Source organism: Melanotaenia boesemani, chromosome 14, assembly GCF_017639745.1.
Source record: "Melanotaenia boesemani isolate fMelBoe1 chromosome 14, fMelBoe1.pri, whole genome shotgun sequence".
Taxonomy (NCBI): Eukaryota; Metazoa; Chordata; class Actinopteri; order Atheriniformes; family Melanotaeniidae; genus Melanotaenia; species Melanotaenia boesemani.
In genome coordinates, this window is record NC_055695.1 from 26,739,899 (window position 1) to 26,757,065 (window position 17,167).

The 17,167-nt window shown below is 38.9% G+C and overlaps 2 protein-coding genes across 5 annotated transcripts in view; one reads left to right on the plus strand and one right to left on the minus strand.

Annotated features, from left to right (window-relative positions):
• The first annotated feature begins 81 nt into the window (after nt 1-81).
• Nucleotides 82-13,671, plus strand: LOC121652836 (laminin subunit alpha-3-like). 2 transcript variants are annotated; one of them, XM_042005896.1, is made up of 28 exons: nt 82-249; nt 2,206-2,363; nt 2,470-2,556; nt 2,631-2,785; nt 2,865-3,003; nt 3,091-3,187; nt 3,310-3,426; nt 3,661-3,812; nt 5,573-5,779; nt 5,865-6,013; nt 6,097-6,259; nt 7,399-7,526; nt 7,612-7,762; nt 7,880-7,984; nt 8,064-8,197; nt 8,283-8,400; nt 9,188-9,322; nt 9,419-9,543; nt 9,641-9,748; nt 9,856-9,988; nt 10,092-10,201; nt 10,342-10,522; nt 12,238-12,387; nt 12,478-12,637; nt 12,728-12,855; nt 12,953-13,046; nt 13,130-13,225; nt 13,317-13,671. In XM_042005896.1, the coding sequence occupies exons 2-28, from the start codon at nt 2,247-2,249 to the stop codon at nt 13,463-13,465; spliced, it is 3,588 nt and encodes a 1,195-aa protein (XP_041861830.1). In that variant the 5' UTR covers nt 82-249; nt 2,206-2,246; the 3' UTR covers nt 13,466-13,671. The 2 variants fall into 2 exon arrangements, with proteins under 2 accessions (XP_041861830.1, XP_041861831.1); XM_042005897.1 differs by lacking the exons at nt 82-249; nt 2,206-2,363; nt 2,631-2,785; ... (1 more) ...; nt 3,091-3,187; nt 3,310-3,426 and having other exon boundaries at nt 2,506-2,556.
• A 1,345-nt stretch (nt 13,672-15,016) lies between these two features.
• Nucleotides 15,017-17,167, minus strand: part of osbpl1a (oxysterol binding protein-like 1A) — a 29,411-nt gene continuing 27,260 nt past the window's right edge. For 2 of the 3 annotated variants that reach the window (XM_042005898.1, XM_042005900.1), the window contains 5 exons: nt 17,005-17,118; nt 16,799-16,922; nt 16,630-16,720; nt 16,353-16,373; nt 15,017-15,892 (listed from right to left, as the gene is read on the minus strand). In XM_042005898.1, coding sequence (XP_041861832.1) covers nt 15,790-15,892; nt 16,353-16,373; nt 16,630-16,720; nt 16,799-16,922; nt 17,005-17,118 — 453 coding nt within the window. In that variant the 3' untranslated portion in view covers nt 15,017-15,789. The remainder of the gene's footprint in view (nt 15,893-16,352; nt 16,374-16,629; nt 16,721-16,798; nt 16,923-17,004; nt 17,119-17,167) is intronic. The other variant, XM_042005899.1, reaches the window with a different exon arrangement.

Consider the following 17,167-nt stretch of genomic DNA (forward strand, 5'->3'; position numbering starts at 1 on the left):
ATGAAGCTTGTCAAAGTAAGCATTGGCCCCACATATATCATTAACAGTACATTTTGTGCTCTTATGGTTTGGAATATTTGATAAAGCAGCAAACCAATATGAAACCTGAAGAGCGGAACTTTGTCCTCTCTGAAAATGACAAAGGCGAGATGATGGCGGAGGCTCAGCAAATCATGCAGGAAATTAGAGACGGAGGCTGCAGAACTCAGAAGAACAAAGCTGACAACACGCAGGAAGGGACCCACAAATGTGAGAGATTTAAAGTTATCTATCAGCTCCATTTATAAGACAAAGACAGAGACGGGGGCAACAGGCTGTAACTTAAAAACCCAAACAAATAGGGGTTTGGCTCCTCATTTAAACTCCATCTATTCAAAGTTAAAACCATTTTTTAAAACGCAGACCATTTTAGTAACAAAACAAATGATTGCATATAGAAATAGTCATGTTTGTTCAATAAATAAAAAGCACATTCAGTAGTTGTTATTTAAGCTTGGCAATCTTACTATAAAGACTGAAGTCAGACAGCTAGGACTGTACTGTCCAAAGGAAAAAAAAATAATTAAAAAAATCTCATTGACAGTGTCATGTCTCCATGTTTAGTCCCCACAAAACCTGAACAACATACAGTATTGCAAATGGTAGTGAGCCAGCTTTATGCTTCTTTGTTAGATGTAATTAATACAGAATTAAGAATTCTTGTCACTTATCCAAAAGGAGCCCATCTGTAGCTTATTAAAGGGGAAAGAAGGTAGATCTTTTGGCTTTGAGATGCAGCCTGGTAAGCTGTTTGTTTCCATTCTTTATGTTATAGTAACTCAAGCTATCCAACTACTGGACATGGCTTCATACTAAATGTGCTAATATGGGAGGGTTGATCTTGTGTCACATTCCAGAGCTGTAAAATTATCTTAATGAAAAGTCTTGTCTTCATTCTGACCATATGAACCTTTTTTCTGTTTAAAATGGAAATGTTATTTAGACTTTTAGAGGATGCAGATTCATATTTAGCCAATAATTTACCAGGAATGGTGATGAGCAGAAACATAGCCCATCCCCTTCTATTGACAATACCTCTCTTAACCTGTGATGCTAATGTACACATCCACAACAATACCTTACTGCAGTATAGGAAATGTTTTGCCTTTGCTGGGGCTGTTTTCCTATCTGAAAAATAAATTTGAAGAAAAAGGTTAAAAAAAATTTAATATAATGTAAAAGCCCATTTAAACAACTCCTGAACAAATTATAAAAACTTTATGTTGTACCTGCACGTGGTAGGTTGGAGAAAAGTTGAAGAAAAGAAGAACAAAAATAATCTTAATATTAATTAGTCATTAATTAGTGTTAATGAGGTGCTTATGATGGGCTTTATACCTCCAAAATAATTTTGACTGTTATTCTGCAGTATTGGCTACAGGAAACAAGCTCATAATGTTTGTGTGTACTAGAACTGGTCCAAATACGGAAGCGAAAAGCAAGTTAAAGATTCTATAATATGATTTCAAGTTATTGAAGGACACTTATCATGCATGCTACTGACCTGCAAAAAGCGCACATTTTCCATAAGATAAACTTTTTTAGAATTTTTCATTATTGCTCCTGAGCAAGACAATGAAAGCCACATTACCCCCAAAAAACTCAGCTGTGTTACAGTAGGGAAAGAAAAGAGCAGAATATTGCATAAAGAGTGAACATATATAATACTTTTTCCATTTCATTTAGTAAAATCATACATTTGGATGCTGCACGGTGGTGTGGTGGTTAGCACCGCAGCCTCACAGCAAGAAGGTCACCGGTTCGAATCTCGGCTGGGGGGAGGTTCGAACCTTGAGGGTGGTGGCTTTTCTGTGTGGAGTTTGCATGTTCTCCCCGTGTATGCGTGGGTTCTCTCCGGGTTCTCCGGCTTCCTCCCACCGTCCAAAGACATGCATGTTAGGTTAATTGGACACTCTAAATTCTCCGTAGGAGTGAGTGTGTGTGTGAATGGTTGTTTGTCTCTATCTGTGTTGGCCCTGCGACAGACTGGTGACCTGTCCAGGGTGTACCCTGCCTCTCACCTGTTAAAATGCTGGGATAGGCTCCAGCTCACCCGCTACCCGAAATGGAATAAGCGGTCAAGATAATGGATGGATGGATGGATGGATACATTTGGATGTTTTTCAGTACTAAACATCATCAGAAACAACATGTCAGTTCCTGCAGAAACTTTACAGATCGTTCTGAATCAGACGACAGACTCACTGATGGCTTCAGGCTCTTCTCTGAGAGAAGTAGCTGAGCTGCTGCTCTATGCAGATGATGTAGTCAACAGGACAAATGACCTTAACAAAGAAAGTTTGGCAGCTTTACAACATCTGCAGGTAATGGCAACACACCTGTCACTAGTCAGATCATACATCACTGATGTACGGTTGGTTATTAATGCAGTGTTGCAATTGATGCTTCCCTTTGCTCATCATTTTCCAGCACATTCTAGCTCAACTTGAGAGTGAACAAAGGATGCTGCATAACAACATTGCTGACATCTTCTCAGGACTTGAGGAAATAAAAAAAGTAAGTAGACATCTTCTCAACCGATTTGCATTTTTAAACTGCTCGACATTAAGTTTATTGAGTATGAATGACAGGAATCTGCAAAGTATGCAGCTCAGATGGATGGTGCAATGCTGGAATTGTCTAAAAGGTTAAACAACAGCCTTCTGACCATTGCAAAGGTAAATACCGTAGGCAAGGCTGAGGAACACGTAGAGGAGCTCAGTACCATGGCATCAGTATTACAAGAGTGAGTGTGACTCTGAAGAAATAATACAGTGAAGTCTGCAAAGTCTCTTACTAAAACGCCATGTTGAATATTGTTGCAGAGTGATGTATAATGCCACCTACAATACTGAGCAGCTCAGGATTCAGGGTGTAGGATGTTATGATAACATCATCAAAGCCCTTGAGACAGCAGAGTCAACAGCAAATCAGTCTGGAGTGGCTGCTGATCAGGCTTTAAAGGTAGCAGAAGTGCTATTAGTTATACTTGAATTAACTCCTGAATGTTTATCAGGAAAACATTCATGTAATTTTGAAATTGGGAACTAGGCCATGGAGGGAGGTCTGGTCATCAGCGCTGAGGAGATGAAAGACAATTCAACTGATTTACACACAGAAGCCAACAACACTCAGAGCCACATTACAAGTCTGTAAAAAGCATCACTTTAAAACTCTGTCAAAGGCATCATTTGTTTTATATGTGATTTCTTTTTATTATTTATGTCTGATAATGCACAAATGAAATTCCTTTCCTTTTCGTCTGTGCAGCGCTTTCACGTACTGCATACTCTCACAAAAACAGAGTGAAAAAGCTAAGTGAAAAAGGAAAATCTTTGATAGGGGGCATCTTGACGGCTGAAGATGACATTAAACAGATCAAAAGAGGTCTGTGAAGCTCATGACACATGTCAAAGAATAGAAAAGAAAAGGCATAATGCACCATGTCTGAACATTATAAATGCAGCTGAAGTTATTCTAAATATAGACAATGTGTTGAGTGATGCAAACCGAGCCTGTAAGTAGCTCCACAGCTTTTAATTCCTTATAAAACAGTCTGAAGTTAGGAAAACATAATTTAACTGTTTAATTTGTTGACTTTTTTTTTTTGGCATGTCACAGTGAAAAGCTTCAACAGAGCACTCCCTGTGTTGAATAACAAGCTCGTACAAATCAAGGCTCTCAGTGGGGGGACACCTACTTCTGCCAACATAACGGAGAGCATCATAAGAATAAAAGATATCATAAACGAGGCAAGAAACTTTGTTAACAGGGTAAGTTTTTTTTTTATTTGAGGAGTCGCACCTCAGCTTCAAAGAAGGCTTCAATAATCATTTGATAACTCATGAAATGACCACATCCTTTTAAAAGTTGCATTGTGTCAGATAAACCCACTGATAGCACAGCTTCTTATCTCCATGGACCTTTGCAGTATCTTTTAGCTGTATACATGCCGACTCTCTGAGTGAAATTACCCTCTGATCCACAGCAGATGAAAAATAAAAACAAACATCACTAAAACACGACAAAGACCAGTTACCGGCTCAGATTCATCTACATATTTATGATGCTGCTGCCAGTTTGCAGCCAAATATTATAACACAGACATGCATTTGAAAAGCCCAACCTCAGAGTCTGCAGGAGTCTGTTCAGACCCTCAGTGCATTTCTAGCTGCCAGTATTGGCACAGAAATGATAATATAGGTTATGATAGTCAAAACTGTGTTTGGCTTGATGAAATCTGCATTTTTACTGACAGCCCATTTATTCACTTTTGAATGGAAAATGTTAAGTACTGATTTGCATCATCTGCTGCATTCTCTGTAGAAAGTATCATAAACAATCAGCAGCTACTTTTTTAGGTACACCTGCACATTTACACAAATATCTAATCAACCAATCACATGAAAGCAACTCAGTGTATTTAGTCATGGAGACATGGTCAAGATGACTTGCTGAAGTTCAAAATGAGCATCAGAATGAGGGAGTGACTTTGAACATGGCATGGTTCTTGGCGCAGACAGGCTGAGAATGGTCTGAAAAAGAGAAAATATCCTGTAAGCAGCAGTTGTCTGGACAAAATTGTCTTGTTGATGCCAAATCAAATCAAGCCCATTCATTATAAATTCATAATAAATTAAAATCCTAACGATGCCAATAAATTAAAGTCTAGCTAAGGAAACAAACAGATGCCATTGAATCATGACTTAGATTCAATCCCGCATCCTGAGCATGCAGGGCAGCGGGTGACAGGAAAAAGGTTGTCCTCTTGTTTTAACAAGAATGATAAACCTCCAGCAGATCCTGGCTGAGGGAGGGTGGCCACATGCCTCGACCAACTGGGGTGGAGAGGACAGGAAAAAGAGACCAACAGGCACTGAAATGATAAGCTAGGGATTTGTGCTGAAAGAGAAGAAATAAAAGTTAATGATACCAATACTGTCTTAAGTTTATACAGTTTATTAGAAAGAGAGCAGAGAGATGAAAAGGAAGAGCTCATTGCATCATGAGACGTCCCTCAGCAGTCTAAGCCAATGGCAGCATAACTAAGGGATGGCTAACCAGGCCTGACTCCCATTAGACCAGTGGTTCTCAAACTTTTTCTACCGTGCCTCTTCTTCTTTAGATTTTTTGGCAGTTGGCAAAAACAAATTGGTGCATTACTGCCACCAAGTGGTCTGGAATGTGGACCAGAATGTTTCCAAAACCCCAAGTTGTCAAAACATTAGCTTGTCTGCTACATTTTCCCAATCCCATGCATCCCCCTTGTCATGTTGCTGCACCCCTCCCCAGGGGGGCCCGTCCCCCAGTCTGAGAACCACTGCATTAGACTCTTAGACCTCTAGACTCTAAGAACCACAAGTAGACCTGCAGTCTGAGAGCAAAGTCCTCTGTTGGGAATATATGGAACGGGGAGATGTTTGATGTACAATGGAGCCTGGTCATGGAGAGCTTTATATGTGAAGAGATCCTAGATGCTAGATTTAACAGGGATGTATACAAAAAAGTTGTACCTTGGTGTATCTTCTCATAGATTTCTGCTGCCACCACTTTTAATGGAAAGGGTCATGTTGAGCTTCACCCTCCAAAAAAGCTGGAAGACATAAAAGCGTTTACAGCTGTTGATCTGTCTCTCAATCACCATCACTCCAAACTCCCCAAGAGTGACCAGAGACGAAAGAGACACCAGCACAGATGTAGAGAGGACAACCTTTTTGTTTTCTATCTGGGTAACAAGAACGTGAGTGGAAATAAAAAGTGATGAAGAGCCTTTATATAAACATTATTTTTGAGTTGCCTTTCATGCTGTTATTTTTTCTGTCCAGGCATCAGGAGACTACATTGGGATGGCTATCAGAAACACAGTGTTGATTTGTGTCTGTAAGCTGGGGGGAATCATTCATAAAGTGGAAACCAGTCAAATAACAGTCACCAATGTCAACTCCTCAAACTTTGACAGAGTTTTCTTCCGCAGGTACTCTGTATGTATGGCAGAGATGGACAGATGATCTAGCCAGTAGTTTCTGTGGTCTAACCAACATGTTGATTGTTCCTCAGAGTTTACCAAGATGCTGAAGTTAACATCACTCAAAACTATACGTCACAGACAGCCATCAGCCTCCCTCCAGTACGTAATCTGCCAAACACAACGACTGGTGTCCTCAGCTTGAATCCAGACAGTGTTGTCTTCTATGTGGGAGGCTATCCCGAGGACTTTATAGTAAGTGGTTGCTGCTGTCATTTTATTTAGACTGACTGTGTTTAGTTTTCATTAAGTTTGGTAGTTTGGTAGCCACAGAACAAGTAAATTACTGTGTATCTAACTTTGATTTAAGGGATTACAAAATCCCTTAAATCATTGTGTTCTTCAAACCAAAACAGGTTTGACTACACTAAAGACTTTGTGGTTCCAGACAAAATAATTTAATTTAATTTAATTTAATTTAATTTAATTTAATTTAATTTAATTTAATTTAATTTAATTTAATTTAATTTAATTTGACTAGAGCTGAAGTGATAAATTATTTATTTACAATACTAAATTATTCTTAATTCTGAAATTTATAATACTAAAATATTTTTCAAAAACTAGATTTCTTTATTTAAAAAAATCAGTTTCTAAGACTTAACAAAATTTTGTTATACTAAAATTTATAACCTATGATACTAAAATAAAATATCAATTTATAATACTTAAAATTTAATTATGACATTGAGTCGTTAGCTCATAAATCAGAATTAGTAGTCAATAAATTCACCTTAAAATAAAAAGATATTGAGCTACTACAACATAGCTGTGTTTTTTCTTATTTTTCTTCAGAAAAATAAATGGAGCTAAATCAGAAGGAAAAAAAATCAGGGGGAAAAATTTCCACTGACTCCTAGTGATAAACTTTAACTGCATTGTTTGCATAAATGGCAGGAAAAGAGACCAAACAGTCAAAGTCTTAAGCCCTGATATCTTTGTTTTTATTTAGTCATTCAGGATTTTCATGCAGTTTGTATTGTGGCAATTTTTGCAAATGCTTTTGTTCTTGTCTATAGCGGTTCCTTTTTTTTTTCAATTGTTTTTTGGGAGAAAAATAGACTTTGGTATCTGTCTGACATACTATAACAGCTTCAGTTAGAGCCTGAAATTGGACAATTTAGGGCAGATGTTTGTGGTGTTGTCACTGGAATGAGCGCAGTCCCCATCACTGTTTCTTGAGGGAAACGGTTAATGAAAAAATTCCTGTGAGGACAGAGACTTGTGCTCCAGATACCAAAAATGCCCTCAGTGAATCATCTACATTAGTGAACCTCATCTCCAACATGTTAACACTTTCAGACCCTTTTTTCAGTCTTCTGTCACTCTTTTAGCCCCCGGAAGAGTTACGTTACCACAAGTACAGAGGAGCAATAAAATTCTCTTATATCAACGACAGTCCTGTTTCCCTGTTCAACTACAAGCGTGCCGTCAACATGGATTTAAAGCAGCCTGCTGCTAAGTAAGTGATGTCAAACTTTAAAGATAAAGTTGGCTGATTAGATACAAGAGAAGGTAAAATAAAGATTAATACTTTATTTGATCAGAATTTCCCAGACGGAGGTGTCTGATTATTATGAGGGAACAGGGTACCGCATGGCATTCATAAAGCACCCAGAAAAGAAGACGAGACGACTGTTTAAATTTCACACGAACAGCCCAGAGATGAACGCCTTGTTATTCTACATCGAAAATGAATTATATTGTTTATTACTACGGTGAACAGATCAGCAGAGGAAAATCAAATGTTCATTCCACAGTAGCATCACTCAGTAATATCAAAATATAACAACTAATGCCTTTTATCTGTTTTAGGAATCTTTCTTCTGTGTGTTTGTGGCGAGAGGCCTCCTGGTTCTCCGAGGACAACAAGCAGATCGAGAAGTCAGAGTCCAGAGTCCAGACCGAGTGTCTCTCTCTGTAAGGTCATCACAGAATAGTGAGTTTGGAAATTGAACAAAAAGATGTGCACTCTTTCTGACTTCATTTATTGTTTCAGGACAAACAGTTTGCAATCATCATTGCGGACAGATTTATTGTGCACTATGGGTCCAAGGAGATCTCCACAGATTACATCAAGACAAGGTATACCAGGTATTACATTGGAGGCCTGCCAGCACAGCTTAGACAGAGGTAGGAAGAGAACTATATTTACCTACACCCTTCACAGCATCAGCATCAGATCTGCTTTCTGAACTGTTTTCTGTCTGAATGTTAGACACAACATCACAGCTGCACCACTCAGAGGATGCGTGGATCATCTGACAGCAGATGCAGAGGTTGCTGAGTACAACAGGACACTTGGTGTTAGTGGCGGATGTCCAGTGTCTGTACTGGTAAATTACAAAAAAGAAGAGTTTTATGATTTTTAATGTAACTTTTTCCTTTGCTCAACAGCAAACAGTTCATGAATAATATCATAAAACAGCAAATGTTTGATGGGAATGTTTCCACTTGTTATTGGCAGCGACAGATCTAGAGTAGAACTTACAGATGCTGTAACAAGTCCTAGGTTGTGGCTGAAAAGTGTACCATTTAGATCACATGTTCCCTTCCAGTAATTGAAGCTGCAACTAAGAATGCAAATATCGCTAACATTAGCTCCCGACTTCATGCAAGAAATAGATGCTGCCTGGCAAGAAGTGTAGAAAATCACAGAGGTTGCTAATGTGTGTGTATAGCAGCTAAAATACTAAATTTTTGTCAGCCAATATTTGCATTTCATGGTCTTTTTAGCTAACCTGTATGCTGCTTTCCATTCATTCAACAATACTGAATAATATCCACCCCTCACTTCTAATGTCTGCTTGCAAATTAAAACAACAACAACAAAACAAGACCAACTTGGATACTGTACAATGAACCCTAAATTCGGTGGTGAGCTCCATCAATCAGTCATACACCATTAAGTGAAGACGCGGCAGCAAGACTTCATAGTACTGTATATTTAAACTTGAGCCATGGTGGGTTTTTATTATTCATGAATTTAGGTGAGAATGTGTTTCTTTTCTTTTATTCTTTCTTTTTTTTTCTTTCTCGATCACGTCACATTGTTTCCTCAAAGCATTCAGAGAACAGGATCTGCACACCGGAGACTAACAGTTGTGTGTCTGGCTCGTGTAGGGTGTTCATGCAGCTACGTTGTTTTCACCACTGGCTATTGAGTCCTTGTTTGTCTGGAACGAGCCACCCATCAGAGTCTCTCTGAGCTTCAGGAGCAAATACAGACATGCTGTTCTTCTCGAGAGCAGCTCTCAGGTACACACTGCATCCTGCTTTACAATACAACCAAATAATAATAAAAAAGACATTTTTTGTTTGTTTTGTTTAAACATTTCTCTGCTCTGGGATCAGGACTTCCAGCTGTCCCTGGCAGATGGCTTTCTAGTGTTCAAGAGTTATAATTGTACCCTGTGGTCAGATAAAAGGTACAGCGATGGAGTCTGGCATTATCTGTCTGTAGAGTGGATGCCAACTGGGTAAGCTGTGCCAACCTTTTTTGTTAATATGCAGAATTAATTCTAAATTAAATTGGAAAGAAATGGCACATTGTTGAACCTGTCATGATTTTTTCAGGGTGGAGCTCAGCATTGATAATGTTAATGTGACTCTGGGGCAATCATCTCTTATCAGTCAACAAGAAGGGAAATTCCCAGTATGCATTGAAAACATTTATGCAAGGAGGTTGGAGCACATCAGAAATAAACAGTTTGAATTCCAATATACAATATGTTTTGTCTTTCTTTGTAATCATATTGTATTTTTCCATAACGTTGTCTTATCTCACACAGGCCTGACCATGCGTTAACCCCTGCTGATCTTAGCGTTTTATCACTGACAGCAGACATCTTCCCTGGTCAGTGCAGGCTTCATCCCCCCTCACATGGAGAATCTGTGCCAAAGAAGCCTCAGAAACACAAACCTGTAAGCACATCAAGGCAACAATTCCACCCACTTACATTTGCTGCTTTCTTATTGATTTTACTGTAAGATCACTACAGTAGTCATTTGTCTGTGTTAGATTCAGACAACAGCAGGTAGCCAGTGTAGACAACAGCAAACCCAGCATGAATACCAGCTCTCTGAAGCAAACAGCTGGCTCAGTTACACTTTGCCTCAACAGGACCTTGATTACAGGTATGCTACCAAAATAACATACTCTGTCATGGCTACTGAACATGTGGAAATTTCAGTTGTGTTGTCAATCTATTGATTTGTTCATAGAGATAACATATCTGAAAGGATGTCACTTCTGTAATGTTTTTGTGCCTCTCAAGGCCTCACTTCTCTCTTCACTTCATGACCAAGACATCCAAAGGGCTGATCCTCCATGTGGCGGGAAGAGGAGTCATTCCCTTACTGGCTCTGTACATAGCTAACGGCAAGATCAAGATGTCACTCGGTCCCAACAGAACCATTCAGCACAAACAGAAGAGCAATGATGGGAACTGGCACAAAGAAATGAAATGTTTGCTAAGCCCAGGCCTGCTTTACACACTCATGTTATAACTGCCAAACTCTCACAGTAACTGTAACTTATAAAGAGATAAAATGAACAAATTTACCACAGGAGATGTACAGTAACATTTTAAACATCAGGTCCACAATATCACACAAGTGAAACAGGCTTCTACTTTCTGGCCAAAAAGAGTAAATGGGGTTAAAGTCCATCCATTCGTTCAATCCATCCATCCATCCATTTTCTTCCACTTATCCGTAGGCGGGTCGCAGGGGAAGCTGCCCAAGCAGGGAAACCCAGACTTCCCTCTCCCTGGCCACATTCACCAGCTCATCTGGAGGGATCCCGAGGCGTTCCCAGGCCAGCCGAGAGATGTAGTCTGTCCAGTGTGTCCTGAGTCTTCCCCTGGGCCTCTTTCCGGTAGGATGTGCCCGGAACACCTCACCAGGGAGGCGTCCAGGAGGAGCAGCGGCTCTACTCTGAGCCCCTCCCCGAACACTGAGCTTCTCACCCTATCTCCACGCTGCGGAGAAAACTCATTTCGGCCGCTTGTATTCACGATCTTGTTCTTTCAGTCACTACCCACAGCTCGTGGCCATAGGTGAGGGTAGGAACGTAGATCGACTGGTAAATCGAGAGCTTTGCCTTTTGGCTCAGCTCCTTCTTCATTACAACAGACCGATGCAGAGTCTGCATCACTGCAGACGCATTGTTCATTCGTTCAATATACCTGCTTATTTCAATTCAAGGTTGTAGGGGCCTCTACGAGGCAAGAGGCAGGGTACACCCTGGATAGGTCTGCAGCTCTGTTAAGGTATTTGAATGAATTTTTGAGCATTATATTGGACAAAATTGATGCCACTTTTTGGAAGTTGACTCTGGTGTAACAACACACCCAATTTCTGAATTTAAGTGATGGCTTCTTTGAGAAAAGGATCCAGATCAAACCATCACAACAGAAAATAACTTAAAATACAAATCTAAACTTTTTTTTTTCTTTTTTTTTTTTTTTTACCAGTAAATGGTCACAGCAGTCAAAGACAGTAACAATAAGCTTCATGTCTCGAGATTACTAGTTATGTTTCTCATGAGCCATCTTCATGAGCATAGGATCTAATGGTATTATCTGTTTGTACTAGAATGACTGATTTATTTGCCTAAGATTTTCATAATCACCTATATTTATATATATTTTGAGATAAATGCTTCCATTGCAACTTGTTAAATAATAACTCTTCTAGACAGAAACTCAGTTGAAATCAAACATTGAACATTTCCATCCATATTTCCATCATTTTTACCCACTTATTCCAGTGCAGGCTCATGGGGGCATGGAGCCTATCCCAGCAGCTACTCAGTGAGAGGCAGGGTGCACCTTGGACAGATCACTAGTCCACTGCATTGCCAACGCAGAGAGACAAACAACCATTCACACTCACTTTTAGGGAGAATTTAGAAAAATAACATGTTATATTGGAGGAAGCCAGAGTACCTGGAGAGAACATGTAAACCACACAGAAAGGCCTCAGCCCAAGTTTGAGCCAGGAACCTTCTTTATCTGAGGCAACAGTGGCAACCACCATGCAGCCAATAATTATTTAGGAATGGGAATTTAAGAATGATCTTTTTTCAACTAAAAATAACAGACATAGCACCTCAAAATCTGTCACACAAATGAATTAATAACAGATTGTCTACATATATGTGTGTCCAGGTTGAGCTCAGCATTGAAAAAAGCACTTTTCACCTGCTGGTGGATGAGATCCGTGTGACTGATGGTCGCTTACCCAAAGATGAGGGATCATCTTTAGACTTTCATAACCCCGTATATCTGGGAGGTGATCCAGAAAGAAGTTACAGTAAAGTCAGTGCCAAATTCAAGCCAAGCCAATATATTTCAATCTACTGTGTTGTTTATATTAAGATCATTTTTACTTTTTCTTCCTGTCCTCAGGAACACAACGTTCCCACAAATAGTGTAATCGGATGTATACGGGATTTCAAAATGTATGACGTTGCTGTTAGTCAACCGAATTCCAGACACAAAATCTTACCCTGCTTCGATGGACGCACAGAGATAGGGACATACTTCAGTGGTGGTCATATTGTGTTAGATTAGTCGTTGTATTTAGTGGGTCCTGATGTGCTGCTTTTTTCTATTAAAGAAAAAAGAAGTTTCTTGAACAAAAATAATTCTCTTCCAGATCATTTCTTCACTGTTGGTTCTCGGTTTGAGTTGTCCTTTGAGCTCCGTCCTCAACACCTGCTGGGTCTCCTCTTCCATTTACAAAGTGGCAAGACCAGCCTTAATGTGTACTTAATGGAAAACAAGGTGGAATCACTTAAGTTGTCCTTTATTTATTTAATTGCGCAGCAATTTTAAAGGAACACAGTGTGAAGTGACTAAATATGGAATTTCTCTTTACCAGGTGGGCGTCAAAATGAAAGATGGTGATGGTGCTGTCAGTGTTTCAGTGAAGCCTCGCAAAAACCTGTGTGATGGAAAATTTCATGTGGTTCAGGGTAAGATTTCTTACACAAGACCCTTACTTACACATGAACAGCTTATGCTCACATTTTAAAATTTGGTCATCATCCGATCTTAGTGTCCAAACAGCATGCTGTGATCAAACTAGTGGTGGACCCCACAGAAGGCCCCTCTACATCCAGCTCAACCTCAGCAGCAAGACTCTACATCGGAGGTTGATATGTTTACTGTCAATACACACTCAATCAATAATCAGCTCTTCCTAGATAACCTGATCACAATATATTTTATTTTTCTCCAATCAGGGACAACAAATCGACACATAGCACCTGTGTCGTCACCATTTATAGGCTGCCTGCGAAATGTGAGGTTTAACAGGAAGTCTGTTGGATTTGAGATGAATTCCAGGGTGTTTGGCCCTGTTAGCGTCAACAAATGCCCAGCCGAGTCATGATAAGTCACACACCAACTACTTGACATCAACAGAGACAAACAAAGCTTAAACTGAATAAATTCAGGCTAAAATTATATATTTGAATGATGTTTTTTGTATCCTCCTCAAAATAATCAAGCTTCCTGCAACTAGATTTTGAGATACAAATCATGCTTGTTATTTAATTTTATAAAGTGAATAAGAACTACTTGTTTGAGTATTTGAATGTCGAGTACTGCTTCTGATATAATCGGCTTCTTGTGTTTCTGTTTTTAATAAAAAATGATTACATTTATGTATTGATACTGATAAATGTATATATAAAAAATCAATGACATTTATTAACAACCTATTAATGTAAGACTTCCCATTCAAAGCTAAAAGATTTTTATTTGAATAACAAATTTATAGACAATTAATTAAAATGCCTGCAAAAATCCAAGTTTCCATTTGATACAATGCATTTAAATACCATGCATGTAAAAATCTGGGCTGAAACATAAATAACGACATGAAATGGAACAAATAATATTGCATCAGCTCCACTAAAGGAAAACGCTCAAAGACCTCTGAAGTGCTTTGCCACATTATCTTCAAATTAAATTAATTTGATAAAAAAACTGTTGTTATTTATAAAATAAATCTGCATTTTGAGATTTTTTATTGTTTAATCTTAAGTGATTAATTGATCGAGTATTAAGAGATGAGTAAGATAAATTTAGTTAGAGATTTGGTGTCATAAAATTGTCCACAAATCCAGATAGTACCTTACAATGTTTTGTTATTTTTGTGTATTTTCCACTGTATATGGCAGAGGCACACGGGCATTTAAATATCAGCCAGTTAAACCCCAAGAGATGGCATTTTATCAGCATATTTGATATTCATGTACAGCTGCAGTTCAGTCCAGCACATTGCTCAACATGCAGATTCACATCAATCGTCAGCCTTAAAAAATCAGTGGAAAATGTCATGCTCGCCATCCAACAGGCACAATTTTAATCTGATGCTCTGCAACTGGCCATTAGATGGAGTACTACACTTCACATTATGTGACCTGCTTGTGACCCAGTCTGCAGTCAGAAAGCAGGAACAGAAAGAAGATTTATGTTAAATTTGGGTCTTTCGTGTAAATTTCTCCCGCTTATTTTAATCTACGGTTCCCGATGACTGATTTTTTTTTGTGTGTCTGCAGCTAAACAGTAGATTCTACACAGTTCACACAAATCCAGAGCAGGTAAATGAAAGATTACTGACTCTAGAGGAAAGTAACTTTGAGAAAATTAGGTTTGGTAAAGATAAAGCATATAAAGCACCATTTTCATGCAGAATATATTAGAATAATGCATAGTCAGTTGTTTTAAATGATCATATATGACACTTATGGAATATTGAATTACCCTCATAGTGGACATTATTGTAAAGCAGATAAATTAACATAGTCAGCTATTTTATTAGGTATACTGAGCCTTTACTGGTTGAAGCCCTTTTTCCTTTAGAACTGCCTTAAGTCTTGGTACCATAGATCCAACAAGCTGCTGGAAACATTCTTCAGAGAAAAACATGCAGGAATACATTGAAATGTTTTATTTAGATTACAATAAAATACTTCAGGTGTTCCATAGGGGGCAAAATAATTTTAAATAATGATATTTTCAATCATGTAACCTCATAAAACCCAACTAATATTTTTCTCAGTTTGTACATATTTACTTTTTTTAATCTTCAGCAAAAAAAAAAGGTCAAATCTTTTTTACACGGTTTGGGCAGTACTGAACACAACAGAGACAGTAAGATTAAAAAATAAAAAGAAATAAAACTAGTGTCAGGTCATCAGAGTGTTATTAACACAGAAAATATACTTGTTTTTTACTTTACAAAGAAAAATACAAGAGGTAAAAAGACTTACGACCAAGTCATGGTTTTGTAAATTTTACTCTAGACCATAAAGGAGTAGTGAATAATAAGATGAGGCTCAAGTTGTGGAAAGGATATATACAGATATACAATTATGAACATTTAAAAGAAGATAGATGTACACTAAAAAAACAAAAAAACAAAAAACTGTCCAGGTGCCAAAAGTCCATAATATACTGAAACAAACTGGTTTCAGTGGAAATACAAATGCTATATTTCAAAGCATCATCAAGCAACTACTGATTAATGACATTTGTCTGCACAGATTTATTTGCCATAAAGTAGGTTAAGGCCACACTGTTTAGGTACATATTTCTCATACTGTTCATAATCATTGTAGTTAATCTGATTATAAAAAACAGAAAAACAAACAGTTAATGCTGCTCTTCATGGTACAGGTGCTAACTACTCTGTGCAGGAAATGACCATTAGTAAATATCTGGGAGCTGGCTGTATGTCCTGTCCCAATATCCACCAGAGAAGAGCCAGTCCGAGGAGCGGGTGTGGGGGTTTTGCCCCTGTTGAAACCACCTGACAAAGCAGTGAAGATACATAAGGATTCAGGAAGTTGATCAAACAGAAACGCTTCAACAAATCAGACAAAGAGAGGAATGAAGGGAAGGCAAGATTCATCTCAAGGTCAAAGATAATTAAATGGAGGTAGACAGATCCGGTTGTTTGCTTTGATCTAACATTAACAGCAATTAAGTGGGTAAGAAAGGATTTGGTGGGGGTGTGGGTGGGGGGTAGGGGGGTGGGGACCTGTGGTGTGTGAGTAATTGCATTTAGTGCCAGTGAGTGGAGCTGTCATGCTGGCAGAAGGAAGAGCAGATTATCAACTTCAAACTGGGGTTCTATGAACAGCCACTCTATTACATCTTAATAGAAAATGTGACAGTTACAGATAAATGCGCATATAGAGGGTGATTGGATACACTGATGGCTACAGAATCACATCAAACATATCAGTAAAACAGTGAGCAGCTCTAACCTCGGGCCCAGGGGAGGGTTCCTTAACATCAAAGTGTAGACGCAGCAGAGATATATGACAAGTGGAGATAAAGTGGAGTTAAACTTGAACATTACACATTAAAAAAAAGTGTGAAACAGCAAAGATGAGTGTGACCAAACTGCAGTATTTAAGGCAGAAACAGGTGTTAACCATAGACCTGGATTTAAGAATGAGAATAACATCCCAGTGAGGAAGTTTGTAATGAATTTAGCTGACTCTTCAATGCATTAGCTGACTTTAAGAAGAGAAAACTCACTTTGTCTTCCACTCTTCATCAGATTTGGAGCGATTTTTGCGAGCAGCCCTTTGTTTCTCCTCGAGTCTCTTCTTCTCCTCGCTGGCGAGGTCTGTTTGAATCGTAACATGTTTAAGTCTCAGACTGCAGTCAGAGGATTCAGCTCAAGGTAACTACTAACGATCTTTACCGATGTCGCCGTTCTCCATGGCTCTTATATCTGGTCTGAGCCTGCAGTCCGTCTGGGGAATCACGCCCTCCATTTCCTTACGCAGCTCGTTCAGCTGCATCGCGAAGGACGTGAAGCTGTACATCTGTTTTAAAAGAATGATTTTGGATGTTAATCTTAATTCTCTTGAACAGATGGAGACTTGGTCATGCATAAGTCAGTGGGACCTGGGCAGAGTTGACTGGTCTGGGTGCGATTCTCCACAACAGCTGGCTGCCAGGAATCACCTCCACAGTGTCTGCAGCCTGTGAGGGAACCGCCTCCTGATCCACACTGCAACCCTGAACAAGCATCGCAAATGCAGCACTGACAACCAAATTCTCATCATGA